This window comes from Aptenodytes patagonicus, chromosome 12, assembly GCF_965638725.1.
Source record: "Aptenodytes patagonicus chromosome 12, bAptPat1.pri.cur, whole genome shotgun sequence".
Classification (NCBI taxonomy): domain Eukaryota; kingdom Metazoa; phylum Chordata; class Aves; order Sphenisciformes; family Spheniscidae; genus Aptenodytes; species Aptenodytes patagonicus.
Window position 1 is genome coordinate 18,188,418 of NC_134960.1, and position 25,323 is coordinate 18,213,740.

At 39.0% G+C, this 25,323-nt stretch overlaps 1 protein-coding gene across 2 annotated transcripts in view; it reads right to left on the bottom strand.

The window, feature by feature from the left end:
• The window catches only part of SLIT3 (slit guidance ligand 3), a 549,687-nt gene that overhangs the window by 99,276 nt on the left and 425,088 nt on the right, over positions 1-25,323 (bottom strand). For both annotated transcript variants that reach the window (XM_076349680.1, XM_076349679.1), the window contains exons 18-21: positions 20,204-20,347; positions 17,034-17,177; positions 11,406-11,569; positions 9,106-9,238 (exon numbers count right to left, since the gene is read on the bottom strand). In XM_076349680.1, the coding sequence (XP_076205795.1) occupies positions 9,106-9,238; positions 11,406-11,569; positions 17,034-17,177; positions 20,204-20,347 (585 nt within the window). The remainder of the gene's footprint in view (positions 1-9,105; positions 9,239-11,405; positions 11,570-17,033; positions 17,178-20,203; positions 20,348-25,323) is intronic.

Genomic DNA, 25,323 nt, shown 5'->3' on the forward strand with positions numbered 1-25,323 from the left:
ACACTGAGTGCTGACTGACCCTGTTAGGAAAGTTTTTGTCTTGTGCATGTAAGTTCCTTGTACAGCCAGAACTGGAAAAGGAGCTGCACTGCCACGTCTTTGTGTTGCAAAAAGTCTCACTTATTCCAGTGTCAACATAAACATCCACCAGTTTGGTGCCACATCCATTACAGCAATTCCTACTATGGCATATACACCCTCCTCACCTTTCCTTTTCAATGTATGCTGGTACAGGAGGAACACTTGGTATAAATTGAAGACCAAAGACCAAGTTCTCTCTGAATACATGCTCCTCCTACAAGCACTAAGTGTATTTAATAAAATAGCTTCTGTTTCCAGGGTGGAAGTTGTTTGAGACACCACTGAATGTGTCTCTATTCAGACACATGCACAGTAGGGCTAAAGCCTTTTGGGATAATCCTATGTCCTCAATTTCCTGGAACATAGTGCCTGTATTTTGCAGTTTTTCTCCACTGAAGAAACATGATCATTCAGTAACCAAGAGAAAAACCCTGAACAAATATAATGCTTTCCAAAAGTTTGCCCAGAAGAGCATGGGAACTCAAGACTCCACAGCTGACCTGCGGTAGCAAAGGGATGTGGGGCTTTTCCTGTTTATTACAAAACAATAGAGACAGAGCTGGATTTCTTTCCTTAACCTTGGCTTTTGGGTGAAACTGCATCCCTGGAAGATACTGAGGTAGTAAGGCTCCAATGGAAATTGACCACTGTGGTGCCATGACACTGTCATGGTGATCCTCCAGACATCTGCCAGAAGCCGTATCTACCTGGGAAACAAATCCAACCTTCTCAGAAAGCACTGTGCAGGAGGAAGGCATTTCTCCCTCCACAGGTGAGGATAAAAGATTAAATGATATTTCCCTTCCTTACAGATACTTTGGGGGATTTTTCCTAAGGTAGACATGGGGCAATGCAATTGATGTGGTATGTTTTGAAAGATAATCAAGCGTAGCCAGGAAATGCAGCCCACAGACACCAGAACACCTAATGTGCTGCCTCTACTGCTGAAAATATTATCCGATAATCATGTTAAGAATTTTTATGCCACATATACAATTTCCTTTTCTGTGGCAACAGACCTCCTTATTCTGCATTTACTATAGCAAACAACAATAATAATAGAGTATTACTGTACTATATGTTCCCTCTCTACATTAACTGTAACAACACAGAGGTATTTGTGTAAACTAAATCCAAGAAAATTTTCCCACAAACTTTATTTTTACATCATTTAAAAATAAAATCTATAAACACTAACAGAATTTCTTACATAATACATTTTATAACTGTCACATTTTATCCCCCCCCCCTTCTATTTCAGCATAATGCCCTCTCACCTGCTGCTTCAGCTCTCTTTTCAACTAAACTACTCCAACTAAACTACCCCAGCCTCATGGTTATCCATTCTGCCTGTGCACAGGATTCCATCAAGGCAGAGTTACCTTAGAGCATGAGGTGGAGCTGACCCAGCTCCTGCTAGGATTAGGCTGGACAAGGGGGACTACAGGCTTTTGAATTTTTAACCAAAAGCAAAATCCTTCCGTAATGAAAAAAACCATACTGAACAAATGAATCTCTCCTTTCACAAAGATCACAAGCATCGAGTGACAGTGTTGTACAGTAAACAGTTAGCCGTTGCAAAGTAGTGACAGCTGCTCTGCTGACGCAGATTATCACAAACCAGAGTATGGGTTAGTTATGCCACATTTACACCTCCCATGGATATTCATATTCAGCAAGTGTAAAGTCACTTGCTTCATTTTGACTAAATTTGGTATAAATTATTTTGAAAATGGAGTTCCTTGGTGAATTCACACCATAAATTGTTACGCAGAAGATCCTCAGAATTCAAGCACATATGTTACTATTTAAACAGGGCAAATCATGTCTCATTTCCCCAGTCATGGTCTGCTATGGACGCAGCAAGCTGCTGGGAGTCTGTGCCTTCTCTTTCATCCAAGAAAGTCGCAAATCTTAAACCCGTGCATGAGGGTAGGTTAAGGTTCCAGTCTTTATTCCAAATGTAAAATCCAAAGGATTTCCAAAGGAAATCAAAAGCAGGTCATGTATTATGTATTTGGAAGCTATATATGATTTTCCTTTAGGAAAGGAGACTCAACTCTTGCAATGTGTTGAAATCTTCAGAAATATATTTTCAGGATCTTCTCTTGTTGATCCCAATATGAAGCAGCCTGCAATTTGAACAAACTGATGATGGCTAGCCAAGGTTTCTCCCCCGTTTTGCTTTCTAGTGCAATCAAAAGTCGAGGGTGCATGTTTTAATCCAGTGCTTCATTATTCAGACTAATATAGACATGCAGACCTCTGGAGTTAAACTCCTACAGAAGATCTGCTTTGAATGGCTTTGGATTTGTACTGCAAGCAATTGGACGGTTATATAAACGTGCTAGCAGAAAGCTGCAATACTTATACCAGTGGTGTAATTTCTGAAAAACACAATTTTACACTGAAAAATTACTGATTATATACTTTTCATGCATGCATAAGAACAATTTGCCACTGTTAAACCTTTCACCACATTATACAAAGAATGGCAATATTTTCTAAGCAAAGGCATTCATTTTGAAAGCACATTCAAGTGCAATGAATTTGAAATAACCAGAGCTTTTAGGGCATAAGAGCATGCCGAGAATCAGGAGGATCTGAGATGCAACATTTGAAGAAACCAATTGCTGCAGGCGAACTGTTGCCCACTGTGGGCCAGTCCTCCATCAGAGCAGGGAGGGGATGCGAGGGCAGCAGCTCTGCACCTTGCTGGGCTGAAGTTGATGTATGGGGGTTGCAAGAGGGCTGGAACCTGGGCATAGTGAATAACAGAATTATTCCTGAGGGTGAAGGGGCAGACCCCAGTTACAAAACTGCGTATTTATGTATACGTATATATAAAACAAACATGGATGAAGCTACAGAACCCCTGCCCAAACAAAACAAACCGAACAATAACAGACTGATGTGGAGGGAAGACTGTATTTTTAATTCTTTTCAATCCTTAGCCAAAGTAAGATGATGTACATGGCATCTGGTATGCAAAGAAATTCTGGCATGAATGAAAAAATTGTACCTCTAATTTTAATGCTCAGAGTCAAGTTATTAATATACAGAGTCAAGAGTGGGTGTCAGCTGCCTTAATACAGACATACTGACTAGCATCCAAACCAACCTCATTTGCTTCCTAAAGTCTCTAGACTCTGTAGTTTAATAAATCAGATTGGAAATTGTTTTTTACCCCATGAATGCTGCTGGGAATCCTGAAATCTCAATAATGACTGGTAACCAACAAGCAATTAGAGCCAAAATTGAAAAAACCCCAAAAACGTGTTCATGTCTCATAAAATGGCACCAACCACCTACCAGGAAAGGCTTCTTCTAAAGTGTGACCAAGTGCTGGAGACAGGTAACTGTTTGGCCAGGATGGCTGGCACTGTGGGGCATGGCCATGCCTCGCTCTCTGCCTGCACCAACCGCGCCAGCTCTTGGAGCTCAGTGCCTGCAGCAGCCCCGGGGCTCATCCAGCACCTTCCACACACACTAACATCACATATAAAAAATTTAAAACTATGCATAAAAGATGACAGCTGTTCTTTTTCCAACTTGTCTATTTTTATGCTGAAACTACTTGGATTGGAGGTGATATAACCAGCACAAGGTGCCAAAGCACCATGTAACGATTTGAATCACTTGGAACCTTTTTTGTACTGAAATGTCTATTCAGTCATAAAGTCAAGCTCACAGCGGCAATCTGTGCTAAGAGAAGAAACTGGAGAGAGAAATCAGTTCTCAGGCAGTAACTGAAAAGGCACAAAGCCTTTCCTTTAATTTCTTTAAATATTTCATATAGAATGTTACATTACAAAAAAAGATGATACTCGACAATTTCATGCAGCTCTAAAATTAAGTTATAGTCTAAACTTTTTAATGCAGATATCCAATATCCTAAAATTTTGAGGCAAGTTTCATTTCCTAAAAATGGTGGTCTAGAAGAGAATTAGACTGTGAAAGATGAAACAGATCAGCAAAGCATGAATTTTAAGAGCTTCAATTAGAGTTTATTGAGAAGAAACAAAATTCAAGTATGGATCTAGGTACAAATCTTGAACTTTCTTAAGTTTTGGCAAATTTGGACTCTGGATTTTGCTGCATTTGTATGTCAGACGACAACCTACAGGTTTGACACACAGAAACATGACTGTGTTTGAGAGAAAAGTGAAGACCCTAAAGTTAAGCTTACCTCTATTAGTGCTAAAGTCACCTTTCCGATATGTACTCAAACTTCAGCAGCCACTGAACACATTATTTGATAGTATTGATACTATTTACTTTTTCTAAACTATCAGATTTGAAATGCAGATTTAAGTCCTCTATTTCAGCTGTAACTAAAATTTCCTTCTACAGAACTATCCATTCTCTGAATGGGAGAATTTTCCTCCGCAGTGAATTAAGCAGGCTGTAAAACGTTTTACTACACAGGACCATGGAAGCCTAAGCTTTGATCTAAATTCTTTCTCTCCTTTATTATCAAAGGAAAATGCACTGAAGTCTGTGTTAAGGGTCAGTGTATAAAATAGTGCAGATTGCCAGACAAGCAAAAGCATTTGCATTCTCAAGCAGATGACTTTCATCAGATAGTTCACTTCAGAGTTATCCCTTTGATCAACAGCAATATAGGCGTACTGAAAAATGGCACTAAATTGTTACACTATTCTACATGTATCATAACTAACTGCTTAGAGCATATTTATTGCAACAATTTCAATGGCCCAGGTGTGAGTCACTATTTTTAGTCACAAGTCAAGAGAAATCATAAGTGCCTTGGAAGATGGAAAGGAGGGTTGTGACTGGTGGTAAATACTTCCAGGTAGATGTGGCAGCAAATGCATGGGAAGCAATTGTCAGAATCATCTTGGCAACTGGAGATTCGTCTGAATAAAGGTGCCATGCTAAGGCCAAGGCAGCAACAGGCAGCAAACTAGAGGTGGGGAATGAAGAGCTAAAAGACAGTTCAATGGGATTCCTCTGCTAGTAAGCAGGTCAGCCACTTGCGAAAACTGTTGTGCTAAGTACTGAATAAGCTTGCAGGATAAATGAACCTAACATGCAGAGCAAAAAAACGCAAACAGGAGAGATAAGGTTTATGAGGAGAGAAAGAGAAATGGCAAAAGTAATGCAAATATTAATATGTATGAATATAAATGGAAAGAAAAATAATCACTAACAATGATGTATGGATGCAGGTCTTCCTAACAAGCCCATCAGTGCTATCATATAACTCAGTGTCATGACGACATTTGGAGTCTAGAGATGACTTGATTAGTACATATTTATTCTTAAATACACCATGCTCATCATGTTACAGCTTATGCACACGCTGTCCACATAATTGCCTCCAATGTTTTTCCCCAGTGAAAAATATTATTTGCTGTAGGTCCATAAAAGCAGCTGGATGCTGTCAGATAAGACTTTATTAGAAATAGACTATACTTTTGTGAAAAAAAGAAAAAAATAGTGTTCACACACTGAGGTAATATGTAAAAGGAAAAAGAGCATGGGAAACTTAGTTCAAACAGATTTGGGGAAAAAAAAAAAAAGAAGAAAAGGAAAGCCTAAAACACTAAGCAGCAGTGAGGCTAAGTTCCAAACTAGCTCATTGCATGAACATTTTACTTCTGAACATCTGGACTAGAAAACTGAGTATGTTCAAAAAAACCAAGGCTTCTCTTCAGAGCAAGCAAACAGTGGGAAAAAATGTAGGCAGTACGTAAATATAGAGCAAAGGAATTTGCAAGACACAACATATTTCCCTATTCCCAGGAATCTGAAAGAAGGCTTGATCATCACCCCCCATGATGACGGGGTTTTGTGAAAGAATTGCTGGGAAATAGAAATTTCTTGCATCATCATCCCTCTAAAAAGCCAGGAGACTTAGTGATCTTTTCAACTCTATTCTAGATGGAAGCCTTCACTGCCAAGGTAATCCCTCCTCCCAAGGGTGGTACAAACCAAACACAGGGATGTCTCCTGTCATTCCAAGCTCTAAATATGAAGGAGATAATGGTTTTCACATGTTTTGTCTATATACACATCCAAAACAGAAACGCAGGAAGAAAGTTGGAAGGAGCGAGCCTATGTCTCCAGTCCACCACGTAATAAAACATTGCTGGTGATCTTTTTTGCTGAGCTTAGGTACAGTGAAATTTGACCCAGCAAAGGGTAACATTTTCCCTATGTGTCTGTGCAAGAGGTATGTTCATTTTTGCACATTGCTATTTAATACCTGTTACAATGAAAGAATTCCTGTTTTAAGGCTATTTTAAGACCTCTAGAAGAATTTAAAAGTACTTCTGAGAAGGCTATATTCAGCCGTAACAGACTGGTTTATCTAGATACATGGCAGGTTTTTTTCTTAAACCGTATTGTATAAAGACACACTGCAGTTTAATAAAAAGCACTGCAGCTAATGTGCCTCGTAAATGAATACATCAGTAATGGAAGTTTATAAATGTCAGACTGGTGCATTCATAAAAATTCCTCTAAAATGCTACCCTGCATCATAACACCGTTCAGGCCTCCCGCAGGGAGGAAGCTGTAGGCTACCAGGACAAGAGGCTCTTTACACCCTTGTCCTCTCCTCGGCATGGCTTCTGCCTTAGTGACCATGGTTTTGTGCGAGTGCCTGGGAGCATGGAGACCTCAGCACACTGCCCAGAGGTCTCTGACATGAGAGCGTGGAAGGGGAGAAAGGCAGCGCGTAACAGCGTATGAGGTTGTTATGGCAACACGGGGGAAGGGTTTTTAATCTATCTGAGCACCTGTGACCACTGTACCAGTGAGAAAAGTGAAGGCATCCCTGCCTTGGAGACTGCTGTTGCTCTCTCTAGCCATGTAAAAGCTGTGACATCTGCTGCAGCAGGTAACATGCGCTTTCCGGTTTCAAGTGCTAAACAGATATCCACTGCTACCGCAGAAACAAAACAGCTTTAAGAAGATACTCCAGCCTTAGGACACAGTTCAAGGGGTCTAGGACTGCCCTAGAGAAAAGGGGGTATTTTGGTGTGAGGAGTGTAAATAGATTGAACAAGATAAATCTCTCTCACCCTGTGCCCAGAAAGCTATTGGGTTCTCTCTGCCAAGTTTTAGCTGTCCTGAAAATGAGGCAAGAGGTGGGGCTCCACAGGAGATGCTGTCTACCATAGCAGCAATGACAATTCTCAAACACAGAACAGTAAAAATAGTTAAGTTCACACTAGCAACTTGGGACCTAGATGATATAGTCCCTTCTAGATTATGGGCAACATCTTTATCTCAATCTGGAAGCAGAAGGAAGGCAAGTAAGATTGATTTTTTTTAAAATTTATTTATTGATTTCATTCTTGTCACGGTTTCCACAAACACATGAAATTTTCAGCTTCAGTACCTGCAGCTCATCTTTTGGTATGGATACAAATAAGGAGCTCAGTTTATGTTGGTTGAAAGGAGAGTGAGATCAGGATTGAATTTTGAGACAGCTGGGACAGATTCAAGGTTATATTTGTAGAACATGAAATATTCAGAGCCAGCCAGTCCATGTTCTGCTGACACATTTCTGGATTGAAAGCAGAAAGCTGAACTAGAGGCTTGCACAGCCAAGAGGCTCCTACTGAAGAAGACAGTCACGTAAACTCCTATGAACTCAAACTGCTCAGTTCCAGGCTATTGCCTCATTTGCCAAGAAATAGCTTAAGAAACATAGCAGTTTTCGAGAATGTGAGATTAATTTCACTCTTTTTGTGAAAGTTATGTCGTCAGCGTATCAGACAGTATCAGTAAAACTCAATATGCAAAATCTAAACATAAAAATTCCTCAGTGTGGCAGTGGAAATCAAAGTAACATCTGCGACATCTTATTGCTGGCAAGTCATATTTGAATACAATGAAACCTGAACAAGAACAGAGCAGAAACCACCTTGCAGACTTCTTATCGCTGGTGGCAATATATAAGGGAATACAGGCCAGGACTTGGCTTTTAATTCAAACCACTATTAACCATGCCCTGGTTAACAAGGATTAATACATCCGAGGATGTATTAATTAATGCAAAATTTCCATGTTAATTTGAGTTACCACATACACTTTCAGTACACTCCTCATTCAGCAACAAAGTCTTGTATTTGATTACAACACTGGTAAAAACAGTGCAAACCCATTCTCCCACTGTGAAGGGAAAAAAAAGATGTGTATCTCATTCATCAGCTGCCTTGTTACTAAATAGTAAAAATAATACTAGATACTAAAAAATAGCAGAATCCTATTTTAATTCATTACAAAATTCACTGAACATACCAATTAACTCAACCAATTACTTTCACATAGAATTGTTGATTGTTGATGAGATTGTAACAAGTTTCAGTAACGACTCACCTGGGATAGGTTTGAATAAGGACCTAAAGGGGAAAAGCTCAGTATTTCTATTGCCAACTGGCTAAGCCAAGCAGTTCCAGCAGTGTATTTTATTTCCATGGAAAGAACCAAAATCCAGTATAAAGTTGTAGCGAGGGGTAGATGAAAAGACGACTAGAAAGATGGTTCTCAACGAGGATGAATTTACTTTACAATTTAATCTAATTATCTGTTATTTTAGCCATTTCATGAGGTTTGGAGAAAAGAATTCATTGTTTGTTTCCACCACCGGCTTGCTTTCTTTTTCTTTTTTTTAATCTCCTCAGAGGATAATTAGCTCACAGCTGCGTAAGTCAGGAACATATTTTCATCATCCTTTCAAACTGCCTGTTGTGAGCTTAGGCTGCTCAGAAGCACTACAGGATTACTTGATACTAATATATGCATTTGTTCCCTACACACAGGATTAATGGGTACAAGGACAGATAAACTCTGTCCCCATTACAGAGCAATGTATTCAGTCAAGGGACAAATAGGTATAAAAATAACAGTCAAAACATATGGAAAGCAGCAAAGCACAAAACACCAGCCACTAAAGTCAAAGGTAAAACCCCCAAGGACCTATAAAGCCTCACTATGATGTAATTTCATGAACTTCTCATGAAAGGAACTACGTAAAAGGTAACTTACAGCTCAGTCACGTCTTTGGGAATTCCTTTGGGCAATATCCGCAGCCCTTTGTTGCTGCAACGTACCACCGAGTCCACACAGGTACACTGGGAAGGACAAGGAGGTGAAAGCAAGCAGCTGCTTTCATCGTTACCTGCAGAGGGAGAGAAACGGAGTATTAGGAAGTCAGCTTTACAGCCCAGAGTGATGCACTTTGAAGATAACTGCTTACAAGGACCAAGGAGGGAAATCCCTGAATCCATGGTAACCATCACAATATTTTAAAGTAGATCCAATGCTTTGGATCAACCTGCCTTCATACAGGTTCCTCAGGCAACATGAACATCAGTTCAAAAACTGAATAGCAATATTTTTAAATAAATATTTTTTTCTAAGGAGTATCTACGTCTCTGTAATTTTGCAAATTACAGTAAAATCAGTTATGTGAATCCCAAATCCTTCCCCCACCCCCAATGTACTAGCTGAAATGGAGAACTTGACCAGAACATTGCCCTTAAATTCATCTAGACAGATGATATTCACTGTCTACTCCGCTTTTGGAAGATCTTTTTAAAATTCAGCTTTTAGATATTAATTTTTTACTTTTTAAAGTCAGCCTGGCACTTCATTTATCATCTGAATTGTAAAACCTCATTGTTTTTGACAAGGATAACCAGGCAAACAACAAACTGAACAGCATACTTCCAACTGCTGGTGATCCATCTGTGCACGCATAAAAATAGCGAGTTTCTCCAAAAATGGACTCAAATGTCCATAAACAGCAATTGAAGAACAATAGGGTTTCTGCAGAAGAAACCAACTCTTTGAAGTTAAGAACATTAAAGCATGGATTTTCCCCAAAAGCAGCAGGCTTTGCAAAACATAAGGCAAATGCATACTACAGTATCGTGATGTGTATGAAAGGAAACAGTGGCACATTCTCCAGATGACAGTGAGAGGAACCGTACAACTGTTTGTGAGTACAGGCAGCCTGAGTTGACCAGCACGGAGACACAGTACTGCAATCCAAGAGCACACAGCCAGCTACCATCATGTGCCTTCTTTTTTTTAAACTGATGCAAGGACTAATCGAGACAGATCTGTTTCTTTCTTCTCTCTGCTGGATGTACCCATGAGCATTGAGATTAAAGAATAAGACTGGAAGTCCTGACACAAGATAACAGAATTACCCATAAATGTATGGGTAGGGAATCATTTGTATTCAGAAGGATGGAAAAGCACGACCAGCCTACAGAACAGGGAAGATTTTTTTTTCTTTTTCTCCCCAGCTGAGTTTAATGAGCTTAATGACTGGAAACAAAATTCAGTCTTTCATAAACCTGCAGAAAGAGCATGTTTCTTCAGCATATTCAATTTTCCCCTATGTTCTGTGTTTTACACCCTGCCACCATCTACCTTCCATTCACCACGGCTGTCTGAGTGACTCTATGATAGAGAAAGCTCCCAAGTGTGGAATGTCATTTTGTGAACCAGGATTTTTTTTTTTTTCCCAAACTAAAAGCAAATTATTCTTTAATGACTAAACTTGTGTCCCTTGAGCTCTGAGCCCAAGCACCTGGGCCTGTTGCCACATTGCTGGACTAGGACAGGAATTAATTTCTACTCTAAGTAGGAAACTTCTATCACTCTTATGGTCTCTTTAGAGATATGACTAACTGCAGCTCCAGCATATCTGGTCTTAACAGGCAAACACAGCCTACAAGTCAAGTTGGCGGTGCATTCACCAGTCAAGTGACTGGTGAATAAGTTTTCTCCTTATTATTTTCTCTAAAATCTGCTTGATCAGAAGACAAAGAACTACCTGGAGAATGAAAGAAATGTCAGGATTTTTTTTTTTAAACCTATATGGACCCGGCAAAGCATTAAGCATCACTGAGTCATTTGAAATAATATCTAAGTTTTTTTATTTCCCTGTATTCACACCTCTTATTGGTGAAACTGAACAGTATCCAAAACTAAGACTTTCCAAGCAAGCACCATTCCCACTGGCTTCAGAGTGTTCACTAAGTGTATGAATAAGGAAGTGGGAGGAAGGGCCAGGATTATACTGGGATTATACAAAGCAGAGCATTTGTCTATAATAAATTCATTCTTATATTTAGGTGTAGACAGTAGAAATTCAGAAACTGGAAATCAAGAATAAAAATAAACTCCTGATAGGGAACAATGATCTTCAGCTCTAGATGGCGGTCTTCCTCATCACTAAACTGTTCACCGTGCAGTATTGCTTGATAGGAAGGGAGGTCCTCACAGAGGTGCCAACATTATCATAAATGCCAAATTGAACTGGATTTTCTTACCGTCGCAGGTGAAGTCCTGAATGTCTACATCTTGGATTGGAATATCCTTTAAGAAAAAGGGTTTCAAGCAGCGTGGATTTCCACTGACAATTCTCTTCTTCCTCAACCATTTTCCCAGCCAGGCCAAATGGCAGTTACAATTAAAGGAGTTAGCCAGCAAATTACTGAAATGGAACAAGACATAATTGCATCAAACATGAACATACAGAAATACTGAAATAACTACAGAAAGATGATGGGTTCCAAGACCAAGCTCCTTCCTGCCATCTGTTTCTGCAAGATCCTCCTCTGTATTACAGATCAGGGATGTTCTATGCAGGTTTTATACTAGGACGAGGGTTGTAATTAAAATATATACACATGTGCATATATATATATATGTTTATAAACCAAAGTACTTCCTGCTACAACTATTATTTAGACATACTTACGTTACTACCAGAGCTGTATTTATAGTGGATTTCAACCCAAGCTACAGCTCACAGCCAAGTCTAAACTCACCTCACACACTGCACCCACGTATGCACGATCTTCAATGTCATTACTTCGGGTAATGCCATGGAAAAGTTTAGCACTGCTAGCCCTTAGCACAGACCTATGTGTACAGCCAAGCTGGCTTAGCACACTGTTCCTTGCCCCAGCATGCTCATGCTTTCCACTCGCCCGTGTTACGGACCATACAAACCAGTGCCGGGTGGGAGCCACTGGCAACCTGAATTTGGGTTTCCTACTGAAGTAGTAAGGATAGCACTCTGTATGTACATATATACATATATTAAGCAGCACTGTCAGCTTAAGCTACTTCTTATGAAGCTTTCTAAGGTCAGTATATCTGTAGTGAAAAGCGTCTGCTCTGCTGCCTTGTGAACTTTGTGAGGTCTGCATCAAATCTTGCTACAGCTCCCAAAATATCTTTCAAGTACAGTTGCAGCCTAGCTGCGGCACTGTGGTGTGCAGTACCCAAAGCAACAATTTGACAGCCTCCATGAGAAGGATGGATTCTTAACATAGCTTGGGTTAGCAGTGTTTAAAAAAGGAAAGCCCTATCCATCCTATTGTCAAGCCATGAAAACATAGATGTATAGCAATTTCTCAGTGGAGCATCTGCAACATAGATAGTCAGTATAGAAAAGATATTATTCATTTCTATTTCTTAATACGTTGTGATCCTTTGAATGAAAGGAGTGTAAGGTGACAGTTATTTTAAGCAACCATCTTTCTAAGCTAACTAGACTTAGTGCTGAGAATCTTGGAAAAAAACTTTTTACTGGAGTCCTGTACTGAAACGCCTATCCATAATTTGTGTGTAAGCTTTTTTATGACTGAACTTCAGATGAAGGAAAGAGGCTGATATCCCTGTAAAACAAGAAGGCTGACTATCTTATGTACAAAGACAGGGAGAATCAATAGCCTCAGTCTGAGGTTGCCTCATTGAAGAAAAATGAGCTGTCAGAGCCCCATGTATGGAAAATGAAGTATCTAAACTAATGCTGATGGAATTCTCACATCATATGTGAATATGTCCGAGAGTTATTATTTTGGTAGTACAGAAAAAAGATGATAACGAAATTTCTCTAAAACACAGCATATCTTAAAGACAAAAAAATTTAAGGTCCTAAAGAAACAGGCTCTTCAAATGCAGGTGCAGTAGCTGGAGACCTTGTAAGTCTTCAGTTGCAACATACTTTTACAAACCTAAACATGCAGTCAAAATCACATTAGGTTTTCAGCCAAGCAACTCCTTAGAAAACAATAGTGCTGAAGAAAAAAACCTTTGGCACAGTTGAGGTGTGACAGCAAGAAAACAAACCCAAACCAGTTCCTAAATTATATAGGTTCTAGGCCAACATCACATACCCACAATATGATTTACAGCTGCTCTCTGCGTTGTAAAAAAGCATAGTTCAATCACTGCACTAGCCTGGAGCTCTGGGTGTGTAATTACATGTGGATCTAGCACAGACTATTGTACATTGTGTAGAAGGAGAACTGGGGGGAGGGGAAAACTCAGCATAATGTTCAATAATAAAAATAACCTACTTCATGCTGACTAGGATTCAAAGGCAAGGCTAACTTGCTGTATAAAGGTGAGAAAATGAACAGGTTACACAGGAGCTTTCAGACAGAATGTGCAGAAAAGCACTGAAGGCATTACTCTAATTCTAGTTACTTTCCTTCTGAATTGTTTTCCATTTTCTTTAATCCATAATGGGACCACATGCAGGATGCCTTGTATATTTTCCATACTGACATACTTTGGCATGAACAGAGTGTTTAAACCAAGTATTTAAACCTCCAATGCTAAGTGAACCAATGCTTCAAAGGCCATTTGTTCCACTGATGGAAGAGAGTGAGATCATATTCACAGAACAACTTCCATGACACAAATCCTTAGAATGAAATAATCCACAACTGGAAACAAACAGCAGGTGTATATAATCAGGTTTCTGGAAAAACAGCAGCTCTGAATGTAAAGAACATTTTGCACATCTAGAGAGCATCTTACTGGGACATATCAAAAACTTTCAGAAACATTCGAACGTTCAATCTACAAAATGCTCCCATTAAAAAAGTAATTATTCCTGTTCTAAAGACGAGAGGTCGCTTTGACTTAATGTGTTAGTACTCACTAGCTGAGCAGCAGTAACTATGCACAAACCCTCATTTTCTTCTTGGCAAACGCAGGTTAACATATGACCTAAAATTTATTAAACCCTTGGATTAGAATTTGGATTATGCTTTTCTTAGGAACTAAGAAAGAAATAAGTTGTTACATATAAAATGAATAAATAAACAAATCTACTGTTTTGAAATTCAAATAACTCTGGGGAAAAAAAGGACAAATCTATCTTGTCACACATTACACACGTCCTCCTGCCACTTTAGCAACATCTAAATTTCGTCCTTTGCCCAACTGCAGAGCAGTGATTTTTTGCTTTAATGTAGTATGAAGTTCATACATGTGCCTACATACATGCTCGTTCCATGGCAAGGCTGTGATGCAACTTTTGGAAAAAATGTAAGATCAAGGCTCTCTATAAAGTGTCACGTGGGACAAGAGATTCCCCACTTCACCTGAAAAGCAATTGAAAGTCTGGAAGGGCCAATTATTTGCAAAAGCTTTATTCTGGAATCTGGCTATTCAAGTGGAGTTCTCAAATCACAAACAGAAATGTTGGGCAGACAAATTGTTATAAAAATTAATAATCAGAGTTTCTACACGTAAGTAGTGATTTAACCACTCAAACAGAAACAAAGCAATCGAGCTTTTAGCAAAGATGTCGTACTAGCATAAAATTCATAAGTGTTTACTCAAGGACATAGACATATTTTTAAAATCAAGGGGGGACAGAAGTCTTGAGGAATGAAATATGCATATTCTACTACAAGTGTCTCTTAAAAATTGCAAAGAAGCCATAGAATATTAACTATTTAAATGGATTCTAGTGACCTGTTAGAAAAACATGCTGAAACGCATCTGGATATTGTCAAAATTAGGTTGAAAATATATCCTGGAATTCAGGTTAAGTTTATACTAGAATAGTCAGATGTTTAATTCATGGAAAACCAGTTCTGCTTGCAAACATGCCCACTTGACTGTGTAAGGACTGAAAGACATGACCGAACTCTCTGTATGAAGAAGTGCAAGCACACTTCAAATTAGGATGCTACAGTACCTAGTTAAACTAGTAATAAATAATAAGAACTGCTATTTTTTTACCAGTAACCTACAAAATAGATGTTCGTCCTCTACTGAAAACCATTAGTCAGGGCATTATTTTCAGAGCTGTTTGTGTTTTGATAATATCAATGAGGCTGACTCATAAAGAGTAATAACAAAAGGAGCAATATTTTTTAGTGCTGTAAATATGCCATGATAAAAATGGAAATGTTAAACTTTGTATGAATTTCTGGCTCACATTAATAGATGTAAAAATAAGTCATTACAATACCCGATTAACTCACAAAGTGTGGGTTGAACAGGAAAAGCAGTCATTCTATCTATCTCCAGCAGTATTGTCATCTAATATATCCACCTACAACGGAGTACTGCTAGGAAATTAACACATCTGAATTTTGCATTTATATGTGAAATATCACTATGGCCTTAAACCAATGTCTAAAGAAGTCAAAAGCACACCTTCTCCTGTCTGTGGATCAAGCACAGAGTGAAAATGTGTCAAAGAACAAAATTTTTCATCAAGACACAGTTAGGAACCTGCCAGACCCACATGACTATAAGTCAGTGCCAAAGCAATGCATTCTAATTAGCAGCAGCTTTAATTGCTATTGCTACAAATTGTAATCATCTTTATCCACAGCTGAAAAAAGAAGAAAAACAGGCTATCTTCTAACAAAACATGACAAAGATGCTTCTATGCAAACAAGGTAGGGACTTTATAGACTGATTCAGACAGTCACAGCTATTAAGGGATCCGCAGAAGGAAGAACAGAGACAATTGCGCGAGAAGCAGGCAGGCATTGTTTGCAGCACAGTGAGAACAAGCTTTCAGCAAGTACCACTCGCTTTGACCTGTGACTTGAAAACAGTCAATAAAGATAATCTGGTTGTGTTTCTCTCTTTGTCCATCAATTTCAAGGAGGCTTTTGGGGACTACAGAAAGTAAATGGAAGAAAAGTCTGGGTTCTTTATGCTGCATGGAGATAATGCCAGAATGATAACTGATTTGCTGGTGAAAAGTTATAACAACAAAATGAAAGTGTGAGCAACAAAATAGCTGAGATTCAACACTTCTTTCTTCCCCCAAACATGATGGAGAATACTTTCAAAACCTGAAATGCAATAGCACTAATAGTTTATTTTGACTGGACAATTAGGATGTATTTTCAGGGCAGTGTGAAGGGAATTAAGCAGACAACTTCCATTAACAGCAACATCAGGGTCCCCATTCACAGCTGGAAACAAAGAGCAGACTTTCTTTCCATATTTATCAGTCTGTACTTTATTAAAATGGACACACTACAAAAAGCATGTAAAGATATTTAAGAAGCAAGGGAAATACTTCAAAAAAGGACTGAGAAATATAAGAGAATTATCACAAAAGCTTGTGATAATAAGCTTGTGATAATAAGGCTGGGATTTTCAAATTCACATTCAGTAGGACTGGAGTATTTTGTCCTCTTAGGCTCTTCTGAAAATCTAAGCATTAGCTAGTAGATTTCTTCTGATATTTAACTGATTTAACTGAAATCCAAGAAAGCTGTTCTTACAAAATTAGACTCTACTAAAACTAAAGCAGCTTCAGGGAGCTAAGGTGTATGATAAGCTATGCACTTCTGAATCTGCAGAGATTGTTTTACATGAACTTCTGCTGTGCACTGCACTAGGCTGTGACACGGCAAAACACGCAGTCATCCTGCCTGAGGCTGGCAACCTCAAAGTTTTTTCAGCCACTCCAGCTGAAGCAATTCAAATGTTTTTCTAAATCACATCTTGAATCCTCCAAACCTGCGATTTCAGTAGGATGGGGTTTTCTTTCCCTAAATGAAGTTTTCCATATATGAACAATAAGTAGTTTGATTTTGAAACTCAAACATTGTCTTCTTAAAAGGAAAGCACTGAATAACAGCATCGTGACATGTTCATACCGTAAAAAGATAACTTACATTGTAGACAAAGAGACTAATGTGCTGAAGGCTCCAGGGGTGATAGTGCTGATGTGATTGTCATACAGGGAAAGAAGCCTCACTGAGCTCAGTCCAGCAAAGGTGTCATTGTTTATACAGCTGATAGAGTTGCTCCTCAGCATCCTGCAAGGATTAAAACAGGGAATTAGGAACTACTGGGAGGGGGTATAATTTCAGGATAGGAGGTCCTTTATCTAGGGCATCAACAGATGCTTTGGCAAGCACTGTACTCTATCGATTGCTGAAGTACAACACAGCTAACGGAGGGCTAAATTCATGTAAACATTGTCTCATGAATTTAAAACGCATTTCTTCCACACAATGTTAGAGGCTGATGGGAGCTCCACATCTGAAAGTAGTATACAGTTACAATTATGACTAGTGGCAAACTTGAAATAAACACTAAAGTCTTAATTTAGTAAATATCTGAGAGTAAGTGAAGGTGTATTTCAGAGATCAATTGAGAAAGACTGCCAGAAAGGTGTGACAATAACAATACTAGCTGCATTACTTCTACTCCTATCATGGATGTTTTTTGTAATCCACACTGCAAAAGTATGGAAGGAAACAGCATCCTCAGCAGAAATGAAGGAATAGCTTAGGAAAGATTTCCAGACCTAACAGAAGCTCTGAAATGTCGTTATAATCATTAATTGACAAGACAGAAAGCAGTAACCATCCTATAAAATGGTCTTTGCTCAGTGCTTGTACCAGATGAATCAGTGCTGTGTTTTGGAAGATACATCTCTCTGAGTTGTTATGGTAACAATGAACTCGATGATAAAGCCTAATTAATCTAAAAGACTGTAGTATCTTGTTTCACTCCATAGCAAAAAAAGCTCATGTGTACTTGTTACACTGCATACCAGTCACCATCTGGGTCTGTAAACATCACTACACAGTTGTGATATTCCTACTTAGGTGAAAAATTATTCAGTAATTAAAGCATAATACCAAAAATCCAGAAAATATATGCAGCTCATGCTGCTGTTCCAGTGAATTGATCCTCCAAATTGAGGAGGGTTAATTCCTCGGTACCAAATTCATGCAGTGAACAATGAAAATTCAGACTCCCTTAGAAGTCTGGATTTAAATCTCAGATTGGTATCCGCCAGTTGGGCATTCAGATACTACATCAATGGATATTTGAAAAACACCAAAGAGAGATTAGATATGGCTGGAAAGAAATTCACAGTGTAATCACAAATACTCAGTGTTTAAGACCTGGACATTACATTGCTTTTGCATTACTGTTCTCTATGCGCAGTTACCATTGCAGCCACTACGGTCGCAATAGTTTTGGTATTGCAACTGGGGTGAAACGATGTCAGAAAAGAGTCACAGGGCACAGAGACACACACCTTACACGTGGAGTACTAAGCTGCCTGGAAGCCAGGTTGCAACTGCAAGATAGGACGACCGAATTTGGATGCCAATACATCTTGCACAGTGATTTATTACATTTCAGGAAACATACAGTCTTTTAAAAACTGGACCATGACCCTGTCCAGCGTGGCTTCTTTGTAAAAGACCACAATTTTAATGCTCAAAGAAAGTCAATTAATGGATAGAAATATATGTCCCTCAAGCCAAAACCTTTGGTTTCGTATCATGGTTCAGCATGCACTGTGTGCCCTTTTTGAAGAAAAACTTATACTTACAGATCCTCATATCATGCTGTGTATATTTAGACTGCTTTATCAGCTAGGGGGAAATGTAGGTCAGGTCAGCAGGATAGCTTGAATGTTAAGCATCTTTTTATTAAAGAATGCTGAATTTTGTTTAGGAGGACTGCCACAGGCTGCTTTACAGTATAAAAATTAATTTAGTATCTATGGACAGTATTTTCAAATCCCTTAGTAGAGTGCATACATTAAGGAACAGATGGCTGTAACCACAGAAAAATGTTAAAGGAACAGCAAAAGAAAAGCTCCCTATTCATCATTACAGGCCAAAGTCCTTGAAGTGAAACTTGGATTTCTTTTTACACTTGAGTAAGGACTGAAATAATTGTGCCATGGTACTTTGCAACATAAGAAGTATTTGCTGCTAATGAATAAATTGCAGATTTTGAATTGCATTTTGATTCCTAGAGTATTTACTGACAGCATCCACCTAGTCAAGTGCTTTCTTTCTACAGCAGGGAAGACTATGCAAGAGAGGTATTTTTCACATACAGATCACACACATCGTCTGGCATGAGTCTTTGCTGTCATCAGAAGCCTAGTCCCTGACTGCTTCTCAGGATGGTGGATGGGGTGGATTAGACACCATCTTGAAATCTTGTCTGTGTTTCTTCTTCCAATATAACTTTTAACATGAAAATAAATTAGTGTTAGGTACTATGAGTTTACGTCTAAGCATTAGTTCTCAGAAATAAATTACAAAGGTTGTCTAAGCACAAAAGTAATGCCAAACTGATTTCCTATGCATTTGTGCTCTATGTCTCCTTCACACTCTCCCCAACCACAACCACATTAATAATATACCCACACATAATTTTTATGGTAGTTGGTATGGGCAAGAAAGAGCATGCAGTGGCTAGTCCAAAGCCATGCCTGTGCTCGTGGGCTACTACACCTGATGCAGAGTGAGCAGCCAGCTACCTTCTGGCAGCAGGACCTGTAACGGTTTGGTTATGCCTGCCTTAAAGTTGCTTAGCTATACCTGTTTTGGTGGCAGCAATAACTTGTGTCTTTCTGCTCTCCCAAGCTACTGATTTCATATAGTTTGTAGGATATTAAAAATCTTTTAGGCTCCTAGCCTCCTCTGAGGTTTGGTTTAAGCAGACCAACAATTCCAGTTTGGGTGGAGACAGAGTGGGAGGATGGACTAATAGATAGCAAACACGTTCCTATATGTCTTGTTTCCATAGGAAATAACAAAATAATAAAAGTATTAAATGATTAAAAGTGCCCAAATTTGACCCATGAGAGGTTCACCGTCACGTTACTCCTGAAATTCTTGAAAAACTGATAAATCTCAAACCTACCCTGGACTAGAAATATATTGAAGACTTCATGACAGTGATACAAGACCCTGCCTTAGAGCTTGTTGTCTACTAACAGATATTTTAGCAGGCATTGCTGAACTTGAGCACTCCCACTCGACTTACACAGGAACAGAGAAAGACAAGTCTTTGCACTTACAATGTCTTTAGCCCTGTGAGGCCTCTAAACATTCGTCCATGCACTGATTCCAGTTGATTCTCTGTCAGAATCAGTTCCTGCACTCCTGAAGCTCCATCAAATGTGCCTTCTCGGATCTCCTTGATCTTATTGTTGCATAGATTTCTGGAAGGACACAATCAGTCACAATAAGATAATTATTAGCGTTCTATTCCAAACGTGTCATCATGCTCAAAGGAGGAAGATAGGAAGAATATGTGCCTTTTAGTGGTTATCTAGAGAGACATTCATTCAAGTTCAAACGTATACCTACTGTACTTACAAATAGCTCCCCTTCACTCATGAAAACCACAATTGTATCAGGTATATCAAGAGTATTTAAATTAATGGAATTACCAGCTCTTACACCTCATGTCATTCTTGCTTACAAGGGTCTCAGGGATACAGTAAGTGGGGGTTTCTAACATCTGATTAATGTCCATGAAGTTATGGACCGTGCTAGGGACTGGGTGCTCATCTGGCAAAAATCAGTTAATGTTACTACCATTGAAATAGGTACCACACATTGAAATATGGACCGCTTTGATTTAGTGTACCAGGACCTCTACCCTTTTTAAACTCAGCGCTGGAGTAACATACAAAACTGTGCGACTGTGTGTATCTGATACAAATTTTAATATGTGCACTCATGAACTCCCAGGCACTTAAATTTAACACCACCACTCCAAATGAAATGAGTATCACTTAATTCTCAATTCACAGCTACTGCAATATACAGCATTATTTTCTAAATATTTACTCTGCCTATACAGTCTCAAGATGTTTGCTTATAGATCAACATTGGAAAACTTCAATCTACAAAGCCAAATAAAGTTCTGATGAAATGCAAAATTAATCTTTTGAATATTTCATATTTGTGAAAACCCCAGTGAGTAGAAAACTTCTGAATGATAAAATGCCATTGGAGATGCATAAAAATAAGTGGCATTTAATTATTTAAAGCATTTATATAAAAGGCCTTAAGCACATTATAACCTTGGGCCTCAGTACTTCAAGTATCTCCTATGATGCCCTGTATAGATTATGATGAATAATTCTATTTGTTTAGGTTTATGACAGGAAACACTATTCTTTGTTTTACTGCCTACAACAAAAAAGAGAAAGTAAAAGATATGCTCTTGCTCTCAAGAAGATGCCAAATTCCAACACTATTACTCATACTGAATAGCACGTTATTCCAGAAATGATCCCAGTACACACGCAGCATGAGTAATAGTTTCAAAATCCAATTCCAGGTGATATAAAACAAATGACAAGGTATCAGATTAACACCTGGGATACTCTGCTCAGAAGAACAGGCAATCTTGTTGGGATAAAAGTTGACAGAAGACATGGCAACAGGACAGCCTGGCCTCAGATAGAAATAATGTGGGTCTTGGTCTTTGCAGAAGTCATCACTTAATAAAAAAAAAAAAAAAGGTTGAGTCTTGGAGATATGTTTCATGTGGGAAACTTGAGTATGCTGGTTTATGTCTGCTGAACAACTGTCAGATAGTGGGCCCTACAGCATGTGGCCCATCACCTCTTGTGCATTCTGTGATCAGAAAGAATAGGAGTATGCCAGCAATCAGCCAAAAATAACATAAAAACATGTAGAAATACTTACATGCAGATTTTGCTTTCCAGAAGTTTAGTACTTTGTGCTAACACTCACATGAAGAGTTTATGTTCAGTGTCAAAGCAAGTCAAGGAAGGATATTCTGACATATGCATTTAATTTTGGGGCTCAGCTATTTCTCTAGTGGAAATATTTATAGCTCAGCATCTCTTTTGAATGCTGGCATAAATAATTGCTCCCAATGATCCTTCTCCTGGTAAAGATCATGCCATGATGCATATTTGCACAAAAATAAATGAATAAATAAGTAAATGTTTGCAGTGGGAAGGGAGGGTGAGTTACTATAATACACAAAGACTTTGACTTTCAATTCACAGATTGCAAACTGACCTATACTTGTAGTTACAAAGTTTTATTAGTTAGTTTTTGCTATCTAAAAGATATTTAGTCACATATATTTAAAAATGGGTGCAATTTTAATGGGTGATTAGATACTCAAGGCAAAAAAGAGCAAATATTGGAGAAAAAGGCTGTCCATAATTTGCAAAGGAATTGGCACCTTTATACAATCCACACCATCTGAATTTTAATTGCTGTCAAAGAACTTCTGTAGATAGGGAACTTCACTCATTTGAGTTAATAATGCCTGATCATTTCAACAACAAAAAATTATCCAAAAATATGCTAGCAGTTTCAGAAGGCGGCAGTTATATATACCTTTCCCATGCAAAAGATTTGAAAATCCAAAATTAAATGCTATGGTCAAATCAAAGTTGCAAGGCACAGAAAAGACAAGCTTTACAATAATAAATACGTAAAGATGACACTGCCCTGCAATCCCGCTTGGAGTATTGTCAAAGCAGATGTTCTGCCAACCTGGATTTCTCCATTTGTCTTCCTGAATTAAAGCTTCCCATACCATAAGGCAACAACAAAAAAATATGGTAGATGACAGCACTTATTCACTCAAAAAAGAAAAAAGTATTCTCCTTAAAGTCTGACCTACTAGAACGATAAACATGAGAAATTACATACTTTTCAGTCTAGAATTACCAGCAAACATAATCAGCTGATACAAACCTTGAAAAATTAAAGCAGTGAAACTTTTGCCTGCTCTGCAACTCAGAGAGCCCTACTCTGTCCTTCCCAGCACTAAAAGAATCCTTCATATATGATCATAGCACTGGACAAGGAATTTTTTTTTTTTATCAGAAAAAAACTTCTGACAGACTTTACAGCAAACTCCCATTATAGAAACCCCCCTCCTCTTGCAATGCTAAGCTTCTATAAGGAATTTTTCTTCAATACTGGAAGACAGTGGAAAAGAAAATGAGTCTTGAGTATTTCCCAAGATACCTATATCCTCTGGCAGGACCCATATGGGAACCTGTAGTCAACCTGGTCACTCAAGAAAGGTTATTGTTTCCGTAAGGACTCCCTGATTTACCCTGGTGATAACATTTAATCCTATATCCAGACTTTTATTTTGGGCGAGAGGTCAAAAGAAATTTTCAGAAAGCCTGGGTTTACTTTATATGGGGCTGTGAATAGGAAATGAACAGATCTAAGAAGTTATCAAGGTGACATTGTTCACACAGCTCACTTTTCAGTCAGATTTTATTTACTTTATGGCTAAAGTTTATAATAATATTATTTCTGTCGATCTTATAACCAACACAGAACAAGCTGGATTCTATTCAGAGTTAACAGAACCATTCATCCTGCTGTACCTGCTGGGTCAATTTTAACATTCCAGCATGCTGTTCATCGCTGCGTTACTGACAGACCTTCCCGCAAGAACAACCACCAGAGCGCAGTCCAACTGCAAAGGCTCTGCTTGGTCTCACCTTGAACCTTGTACCTTTATCATACAAACAACCTGTTGTGAGGGGGGGTTTCCCTAGAATATTTCTGTCTGTTGATGATGTGTTTGGAATTTTTAAGTATATGTTAAGAGGAAAACCCCAATACTGTTGCATTCTTCTGGAAGAAAGATGTTTGCTGACATGTTACAGCTTTTACCAACAGTCTGGCTGGCTTTTACAGAGCAAGTTGTTCTCAGAAGCAGGATGGCACTGAAAGTCTTAAATACTACAGACAGACAGTGAAGTATGCCCAGTGACACTCCTACATTCATTCAGCAGAGCAGACTGATGGCCTCGCTGGTAAAAAAGGGAGGCACATGATAAGCCCAAATGCCATGTACCACAACACTCTACAATATCATTTCCAGAAAATAAAGTCCGTTGCTGTATAACAAGTGACAGATGACTGCAACCTCAATTGCCATGGCAAAATTTATGCTTAGGGGAAAGAACAGCAGGTAACAGCTGTTTCCAAGGACACGAACTACTTTTACCTCCCGAAGAAACTTGAGATTCTGTTTTTTCAACTGACTTCTAGTCTGCAAACTTTATCATGATTCAGTTTTATTTTGCATGTAAAATGTGTTAAATCCTGGGCTGACACTCCATACAATTCAGCGTAGGAGAAATATTTACAGACAAATTAAGCCTCCAAAAGCAATTTATACTAGAGGCGGGGTTGGCAGTACCAGCTATTGCCAAGACAGCCTGACACTTCCTGTTATAAGACCATATTTTACGTTCACTTTGTAACTTTGGCAAGATTTAACAGAATGAACTGTCAGATGTCCCTTTCAGGTTTTGAGGTAAATATTTTTTATTGTTCTTGTTCTCCAAGAAAAGAGGTCAGTCCCCTTTATCCCCAGCAGTGCATGAAGTATGGCAGTTCACCTTTTTATTTTGAATGTGAGCTCATTGCCATTTTTTTCTCTGCAGAAACAGCTGCTGGGACCTCAGTGGGAACGGCCAGTCCCACTGATTTCCCGTATGCAACAGGGAGTGGGCAGGCTCTGGAGCTGACATCTAGGAGCTGCAGCCTCTCCCTGTGGGACAGCATCCCATTTCAGCAAGCAAGTGTATCTCCTTGTTCCCACTGAGTTAGGCACCCAGGGGGGTTTGGAGCTTGAACCTGTCTGCCATGGCCAGAAGATCCCTCCAGGCTCCCACTGCCATGGGAGTCCCCAAGCACTGGCGGGTTTTTCCACTGATTAACAACTTGAGGTAGTCCCAGGGAGTCGTGGGGTCTCCAGTAGTAGATTCATGCTTAATTTGGTAGTTGCTGCGAGCAAAGAACTGCTCCCTTCCACAAAAGTCAAAACCTTACCTCTGTGAATGGTAGTGTTGCCCCTCACCCCTGCCTGATGCAAGATCTTGCTGTGTTGAGTGAGAAGATCTCCCACTGGCAAGATACTCCTCTGTGAAAGGCAGAAGCTTCCAGATCCCAGGGCTGGAGGACAGCAGGTCCCAGAGCCTTTCTATCTCACAGGGGTAGGATACCCCCAAAAACCCAAGTCGTGGAGCCGCTTCCACTCCTATGGAGCTCAGAAACGCACCTTTGTATTTCTCCTGCACTTCAAGCAGATTCAAATTGCTCTTTTCTAACCACCCTGCAAAAAACTAGCAACACAGTTCTTGGAGTCTGGAAGTCACTGCAATGT